The sequence below is a fragment of the Watersipora subatra genome, chromosome 5 (genome assembly GCF_963576615.1).
Source record: "Watersipora subatra chromosome 5, tzWatSuba1.1, whole genome shotgun sequence".
Taxonomy (NCBI): Eukaryota; Metazoa; Bryozoa; class Gymnolaemata; order Cheilostomatida; family Watersiporidae; genus Watersipora; species Watersipora subatra.
Window position 1 is genome coordinate 17,265,719 of NC_088712.1, and position 9,464 is coordinate 17,275,182.

General features: G+C 34.8%; 1 protein-coding gene across 1 annotated transcript; it reads right to left on the minus strand.

The window, feature by feature from the left end:
• Window positions 1-8,136: 8,136 nt before the first annotated feature.
• Window positions 8,137-9,126, minus strand: LOC137397148 (clumping factor B-like). Its single transcript, XM_068083437.1, has 2 exons — window positions 9,117-9,126; window positions 8,137-8,669 (listed from the first exon to the last, which is right to left on the minus strand). Exons 1-2 carry the CDS (start codon window positions 9,124-9,126, stop codon window positions 8,137-8,139), a joined length of 543 nt encoding a protein of 180 aa, XP_067939538.1.
• Between the last annotated feature and the right edge of the window lie 338 nt (window positions 9,127-9,464).

Genomic DNA, 9,464 nt, shown 5'->3' on the forward strand with positions numbered 1-9,464 from the left:
TCTCCCTAAAAACAATAAAGCATAATTTAAAACCATCTTCCAGAGAGTTTTTTAAATTATTTTTGACCTAATCGAGATTTAACCAAGGACCTCTCGCACTCAAAATATCTAACTATCATGCTACTAATAAATGCAAACAGATTTTCACGTTTTAGCAATATCTCCAAAGTGGCAAGGCGTATATTGAAACACACTGTCAGATTGTTTTTTAAGAATTTTGGCAGGCTAAACAAGATTTGAAGCCACAACCTCTCGCACCCTAATTACGGACCAAATTTTTAGGCTATCAAACCAATAATGAGGTAATAACCAATGACTGATTAAAATGTTAACATATTGTTTTTGCACAAACTATTTCATTTGCAAAAGCAAACACTGTGTCCATCGATCTGTGTCAACTAAATCCAAAAGCGTTGGAAAAAATGTCATGCACGGGTAGTGAATACACAGCTTTTTGCGTATAGAAAATTACAAATAACATCTCGTTCAAATGGTGTGTTTATTTTAGGTTCAACATGGTATTAAAAACTACCGGCAAAGCAATTTACATTAATTGACACGCTATGGCCTAAATAGATAACTATCTGGGTATCTTCCTAATGCAACAATATTTCCACACTACATTTAGTTCCATTGTAAAACTATCACAGATAATAACACAAAACTTTTTTGTTCGCATTTCTGTGTGCCCTAAAGAGTTTATCACAACAGAGTTGCAATCATGAATTTGAGAAAAACCTTTAGAAAACAGATGCAATTCTAATAATTCATTCGTGGGAAGATAACTGCTAATCTGACTTTTTCGAAACTTTTTTAAATTACTAGCGATACTTTGAAAACTCGGTTACCGTAACACATTGTGACTTTGGAACATTCTGCAGTCTGCGATGAACAAACTCTTTATTTATAGAAGCTCTGTTTATAATCAGAATTTCCTCTCATATTGTTTAATATTGATTCAAACTGTTTGACTGATTTTGAAAGTTATATTATAATTTTATTTGTACAACTCCTTTCGAGCTCTGACTTTTAATCGTGTGAACAGGGCAAATTTCTAGCTATAATTTACAATGGATCTTTATTCAGCAGAGTATATAGCAGTCAGGTTTGGCCAGAAAGTAAAAGTAACATTTTGAAAACAACAATAGTTTGTATTAATTTTGTGTTTCAATCTATAAAGCAATATAAATAATTATAAAATGATCAAATAATTAAATTGGAATTATGCAATTTTTCTATGTTATTTTAGGTCTAGGAGTAAGGTGGCCAAAAGCTTTTGTGCAATTATAAAACTTAAAATGGGTGAGATACATTGCGTTGTAAAACGAGGTGTTAACTAAAACTGCAATACGTTGGACGACTTACGGTGAAGAGATCTTTGCAGTTTTTCGTAGCATTCATTTTCAATTACATCTGCGCAAATCCATCAAAAAACCTTTTGTATTATCTAAAATCGTTAGGTGGTTCATAAAAAATGGGTGAAAAGTCTTAGAGTAGCCAAGTGGCTTGTTTTCATGCCTAATTTTAGACAATAATGTAAGCAAACATCACAGTTGACAGTGAGTTTGGCTTATCTTTTGCGGCACCTACAAATCATCTGAAAAACTTTTTCCTTTTGATGTAAGTAATATTAGTCGAATGTCTCGAGCTGAGGCATTCATTGAAAATTGCAAGTTAAAACCGCACTAATTAGAACCCAGTTTATTCATCGTTTATATTCATTACACACATTGTCAAGCTTTGAAAAGCCATTAACTGCACTAATTCACAAATAATTATTCAGATGACCGGGTGAGGTTTGTCTGGTTAAATCTAGAATGCTAACAATTTGTCTTTTGCAGCAAAGAATTTTGTATGCAGTAACAAAGGATGTGTCCATCAATCTATTCGAACTAATTCCACAAGCGTCGGAAAAAAATATTTCCATGCATGGGTATTGAACACCCAGCTTTATCTTATAGAAATATAATAATATCAACTTGTTAATATGGTGTATTTATTCTAACTGCACAATTTTATTAAAATTATTGGTAAAATAATTTATATTAGTTGACACACTCTGGCCAAACTTGATTATTATCTGGGTATGTTCCTAATGCTAAGATTTTTCAACATGAAGCTTTGTTCAATGTTAAATATGCGATAGAAAATCTCACATAAATGTTGTATTCACATTTCAGTGTGCCTTATAGGGTTCATCACAACATAGTTGCATTCATGAATTTGAGGTAACATTTAGAAAATGTGGATGCAATTTTAATATTTTATTCATGGGAAGATAACTGCTAATTTGACTTTTTCGAAATTTTTATAAAATTATTACAAATACATGTACTTTGAAAACTCGGTTACTGAAATGCAATTAGATTTTAAAATATCCTGCAGTCTGTGATAACCAAGTTATTTACAAAAACTCTGTTTATAATCACATTTTTCCCTCATACCTTTAAAAATTGATTCAAACTCTATACCTGACTTCTAAAAATATCCTTTGATTTCATTTATACAACTTTTGTGGGTTTCTGATTTTGACCCTGGGAACATGGCAAATTTCAAGCTATAGTTTAAGATGGATCTTTATCAGTGGAGTATATACCAATTAGGTTAGGCCAAAAGGTGAAAAACATTTCAATAACAACAATAGTTTTTATTAATATTGCGTTTCATTCTATACGCAATATAATTATTTATAAAATGATTAAATAATTTATATGGAATTATGCCATTTTGTACTATATTTTTGTTCTAGGAGTAAGGCGGCCAAAAGCTTTTGTGCAGTAGTAAAACTTGAAATCGGTCAGATACATCGCATTGCAAAATGAGGCGGTAACTAAACCTGCAATACAGTGGACGATTTATTGTGAAGAGATCTTTTTAGTTATTGGTAGCATACATTTTCAAATCCTTCTGCGAGATTCCATCTAAAACACTTTGTCTTATTTCAAATTGCTAATTGGTTCATAAAGAATGGGCAAAAAATTGCAGAGTAGCGGAGAGACTCGTTCTTATTCCTAACTTTAGACAATAATTTAAGCAGACACCAGAGAAGACAATGAGTTTGGCTAATCTTTAGCGGCACCTACAAGTCGTCTGAAAAACCTTCCCCTTTCGATGTAAGCAATACGACTCGAATGTTCAGAGCTCAGGCTTTCATTGAAAGTTGTAAGTTTAAACCGCACTAAACAAAACCCAGTTTATTCATCGTTTATATCCACTACACACATTGTCAAGCTTTGAAAAGCCGTTATTGGCAGTGATTCACAAATAATTATCCAGATGAATGAGGAAGTTTTTCTAGCTAAAATTAAAATGCTAACAGTTTTTTTATCGCAGCGAATAACTTTGTTTGCAGTAGCAAAGGCTGCTTCCATCAATCTTCGCGAACTAATTCCAAAAGCGTTATAAAAATTATTGCCATGCATGGGTATTGAACACACAGATTTATACATATTGATAATTACAAATAGCATCTTGGTAAAACGGTGTGTTTGTTTTAGGTGCAACATGATATCAAAATTACCGCTAAGGTAATTTACATTAATTGACACGCTATGGCCCAACTTGATTACTGTCTGGGCATCTTCTTAATGCAACAATATTTTAACACTACAAATAGTTCAATTTTAAACATATCATAGATAATAACGCAAAAATGTTTTATTCACCTTTCTGAGTGCCCTGAAGGGTTTATCACAACAGAGTCGCATTTATGATTTTGAAGTAACTTTTAGAAAACAAGGATGCAATTTAAATATTTCATTCATGACAAGATTAATGCTAATCAGACTTTTTCGAAAGTTTATAATATTACTACAAATATTTTGAAAACTCGGTTAACTGAAACACATTGTGATTTTGAAACACTCCGCAGTCTGCGATGAACCAACTCTTTATTTTCAAAAGCTCTGTTTGTAATCGCATTTTCTTCTCTTTTTTAACCCTTTAGCGACCGCGGGCTTACGGCTGGAAATTCCCCAGCGTACCAGTGCATTTACTATAGCGATTTGAGCCTTCGACACCACTGCGTAAAAACTGCATCAATTTTCTTCAAACTTGAGGTAGTTACATAAATTAACATGCATCCGAATCCTGAGAAATTTCTCTACAAGCTGATACTTTTTTAATGTAGTTAGCTTGCATTTGCTTACCTGCAAGAGTCGCAATTCGTTGAAGCTACGAGTTTTTTGTGTTAGTACGTCATTTTTAATTGTATTTTATATTCACTGAAAGCAATTGGCAATGTGGTATAAATAATTCTTGCATGGATTCATATGTTCACAACAATTTGCAAAAAAATTTAGTCGTCCAAGAGCATTGAAAGCGGAGTTATGAGCTCCGATGTATAGCGGGAGCGCCATTGGAAAAGCTCGAGACGCCATGTCCATAAGCGGCGCAAGACAGTCATCCGACAAGGTTGCTCCAACTTTCGTGCAAATTGGCACAAAAGTGCAAATGAATATGCATCTGCAAGCTGAGACATTTTCCTGCAGAATGAGATTTTTTCCTCCACACAGTTTGCAAAAACTTTGCAGCTAGACATTTATATATGCGCAGTTACAATTTTTTGCTCTGAATTTTTATGCATTTCTTGAGACTAGATTTATGTAAAGAATTTGCATCTAAAGTCATTGCACAGATTCATGTGTGCTGCAGCAAAGATTAACTGGATGTGTGCAAGAAGAATTGAGCCGTGAGCCTATATTCACACATTTGGTGAAGCAGCAAAAGACAGGAAGCAACATTTATGAGCAGAAACAGCAAATCATGGACTGCTAGATTGCAGAACAATATGAGAACTGAACTATTTGATTAGACTGCTGCTCTGAAGATGGCAGTGTGGAACAAATACAGCACATCAATGCACAAATAATACAATAGATTAGCAAATGTATGTACAAAAGCTAGCAATACAAATCAGTGAAGCATTTGCAAAAACTAAATAAAATACCATTTGTAAATAAATTTAGCTAGCATGGTAAGGATCAAAACATGACTCGCACAGAGATATTCCAAAAGTGACTCCGCTGCCAGTGCATTCAGCTTGCTCATCGACAATGTATACAGACAATTGGTGCACATAGCCAGAGACAGCAACGGAAAACAAATAACATAATTCCAAATTTAGATCTTTTAGATGGAATATGCTGTCTGAAGTTGAGCCAGCCTTTCCATGCCAACAAGCTTTCATCTACAAATATAAATTTATCAGATAGAAAAACAGGATAGAACCAGTCACATGTCATGGCAAAAACATTTTTTAATTTGAACAATTTATTGCCAGCAGGGTCTTCAAAATTGTCAATAAAGTGTAAACTTGCTTCTAATTTTCTTTCAATTTATAAACTGATTAAAAATCAGCATAGATAATAAAGGAATGTGGACCAGTAAGGCAATAGAGTAGGCTTTTTGAAAATACCTATATGCAAAACTAAACAAGCAACTCGCCAAATATTTATCATCAACAGGCTCCGAAGCATCGCAATGTTTTTGAAGGCCATATTTATTCGTTTCGTTAAATAAAACATTTATCATGGCCGATGTTTAAAAAGCTTTGAATAATAAAAACACTTACCTGTTTAAGAATTCAAACTTGTACTCCTGCCAGGCTGTCAGCAAAATGTAATTCTTTTGGTTTTAAATCAGCTCGCCATTATTCGCCGTTTCAATGCCGGCCGTTTCAGTCTCACTTTCGCAATCCAATTCACTCTGTTGATTTTCTTTTTTACTTTCATCGTCTTCCTCACATTCTTCTGGTCTAAAATCCTCTTCTTCACTTTCAAACCAGTTGGTATCTTCTTGTAAACGAATCTTTTTAGCAGCGCCTCAAATATCGCGTCCGCTCATGATGATCAGCTTTCCATAAAGAACGTTCAACTTCTAACAACGTGTTCATTTTGCACATGCGTAGAAGGGACTAATTATTGCTTCAAAATAGTAGTGTGATATCTTTTAAAACTCCTAAAAATATTAATTAAAAATTTTAGTGCCGTTTTTAAAATAAATAAATGAATTTAAAAAATACGTATCGAAGACTCAGATCTGACGGGCAATTACGGGTTTGGTACGCTGAGACTGCGCTCTCAGCCCGTCAGATTACGGGAACGGTATTCAAAAGGTTAAGTATTGATTCAAACTGTGCCTACAACTGACTTTTAAAAAGTATCTTTTAAATTCATTTGTACAACTTTTTTTCTACTCTGACTTTTGAACGTGTGAAAAGGGCGAATTGCAAGCTATAGTTTTCTATGGCTCCTCACTCAGTATATACCAATTAAGTTTGGCCAAAAAGTGAACAATGCTTTTCAAAAACAAGAGTCCTTTGTATTACTATTGCGTTTAATTCAATAATGCAATAGAATTTATAATACTATGATCAAACAACTAAATTAGAACTATGCCATTTTGTATTTTATTTCACTTCTAGGAGTAAAGTGGCCAAAAGTTTTTTTGCAACATTTGGTAACACTTGAAACGGATCAGATACATTGCATTGTAAAACGACGCGGTAACTAAAACTGCAATACAGTGGACAATTTAGTGTGAAGAGATCTTTGCAGTTTTCGGTAGCATACACTTCCAGATCCATCTGCGAAATTCCATCTAAAACACTTTGTCTTATTTCAAATCCTTAATCGGTTCATAAAGAATGGGCGAAAAATCACATAGTAGCAGAGAGGCTCGTTTTGATTCCTAAATTAAACAATAATTTAAGCAGACATCAGAGAAGACAATGAGTTTGGCTAATCTTTAGCGGCACCCACAAGTCGTCTGAAAAAATTTCTCTTCATTAAGTAAGCAATACGACTTTCGAATGTCTCGAGCTGAGGCTTTCACTGAAAGTTGTAAGTTTAAACCGCACTAAACAGAACCCAGTTTATTCATCGTTTATATCCACTACAGTCATTGTCAAGCTTTGAAAAACCGTTTCTTGCATTTATACATAAATAATTATCCAAATAATTGGGGAAAGTTTGTCTGGTTACGAAGAACTTTGTTTGCAGTAACAAAGACTATTCCATCAATCTTTGCGAACTATTTCCCAAAGTGTTAGAAAAAATATTGCCATGCATGGGTATTGAACACACAGCTTTATGCAGATAGAAAATTACAAATAGCATCTCGGTAAAACGGTGTGCTTATTCTAGGTGCAACATGATATCAAAAAATACCGCCAATGTAATTTACATTAATTGACACGCTATGGCCCAACTTGATTGCTATCTGGGTATCTTCCTAATGCAACAATATTTCAACACTACGACTAGGTCTATGTCAAACATATCGCAGATAATAGCACAAAACAATTTTATTCGCATTTCTGTGTGCCCTAAAAAGTTTATTACAACAGAGTTTGTAATTTGTAGTTTGTACAAAAGTTTATTACAATATATGATTTTGAAGTAACTTTTAGAAAACATGGATGCAATTTTAATATTTCATTCATGACAAGATAAATTCTAATCAGACTTTTTCAAAAGTTTATAAAATTACTACAAATATTTTGAAAACTCGGTTAATTGAAGCACAATGTGATTTTGAAATACTCGGCAGTCTGCAATGACCAAACTCTTTATTTTCAAAAGCTCTGTTTATAATCGCATTTTCCTCTCATATTTTTATATATTGATTCAAACTGTGCCTACAACTGTCTTTTAAAAAGTACATTTTAATCATTTATACAAATTTTTTTCTACTCTGACTTTTGAACGTGTTAACCAATTAAGTTAGGCCAAAAGAGTCTCAGACTGAGTCTAAGTCTGAGTGTGGGTCTGTGTCTGAGTCACAGTCTGAGTCTGCGTCACAGTCTGAGTTTGAGTCACAGTCTGAGTCACAGTCCGAGTCTGAGTCACAGTCTGAGTCACAGTCTGAGTCTGAGTCACGGTCTGAGTCACAGTCTGAGTCTGCGTCACAGTCTGAGTTTGAGTCACAGTCTGAGTATGAGTCACAGTCTGAGTTTGAGTCACAGTCTGAGTCTGAGTCACAGTCTGAGTCACAGTCTGAGTCACGGTCTGAGTCACAGTCTGAGTCACTGTCTGAGTCACAGTCTAAGTCATAGTCTGAGTCACAGTCTGAGTCACAGTCACAGTCTGAGTCCCAGTCTGAGTCACAGTCTGAGTCACAGTCACAGTCTGAGTCTCACTCTGAGTCAAAGTCATAGTCTGAGTCACAGTCTGAGTCACAGTCACAGTCTGAGTCACAGTCTGAGTCACAGTCACAGTCTGAGTCCCTGTCTGAGTCACAGTCTGAGTCTGAGTCACATTCTGAGTCACAGTCACAGTCTGAGTCACAGTCTGGGTCACAGTCACAGTCTGAGTCCCAGTCTGAGTCACAGTCTGAGCCTGAGTCGCAGTCCGAGTCACAGTCTGAGTCACAGTCTGAGTCACAGCCTGAGTCACAGTCTGAGTCACAGTCTGAGTCACGGTCTGAGTCACAGTCTGAGTTACTGTCTGAGCCACAATTTGAGTCACGGTCTGAGTCACAGTCTGAGTCACTGTCTGAGCCACAATTTGAGTCACAGTCATAGTCTGAGTCACAGTCTAAGTCACAGTCTGAGTCACTGTCTGAGTCACAGTCTGAGTCACAGTCTGAGTCACAGTCTGAGTCACTGTCTGAGTCACAGTCTAATTCACAGTCTAAGTCACAGTCTAAGACACAGCCTAAGTCATAGTCTAAGTCACAGTGATTAAGCAATCACAGTTTTTTAACTTCATGCATACATGTAGTTTCCAAATTATCCAATGATTCTCATTGTGCACTTTTACAGCCCTGGAGCTTCATAAACTGCTGATTTGCGAATTTTCAAGAATCTTTCTCTACAAAATTGGTTACTCTAAATACAGACAAATTATCAATTACCAATATTTTTATTTTAAACATACATACTAATCTATACAAATACACGAGTGCTACTGGTGTCCTTTAGAAGCATCTATAAACTCTTTTGAGTAATTTTTAAGATTGCTACATCTACACTAATATTTGGTTGTGTTGTCACAACAGATATCAAAACTGTCCCTCAAAATGATTTAGCCTGTGTGGTGGCAGGTTCTTAGCACATCCACTCTTTCCCATCATGAGCTAGTAATTTGACAGGCAGCACCTAGTAAATTAATTACTCGCATCCATTTCATTACTGTAGGTCTAACATTTATCATGTCAGAATCTATAATATAATACTACACTAACTAGTATCATTATAATTTATTTATTAAAAAACCATCAATCTGAGAGTGTTCATGCACCATCATTACTTCAGCAACAATTTTCAACCAAATACATAGTTAGTTTAAACAAAGAAAGATCATTGCCATATGATTTAATCATAGTCAGCAATTGAAATGGTTGAAATCATAAACTATCCACAAAATTTGACTACTTTATTCAAGATTACTATATTTTAAAATTTAATATAGGAGTGGATTTGAAAGGCTATATGTGCTCATATGTGTGTTAATTTAGCTGTG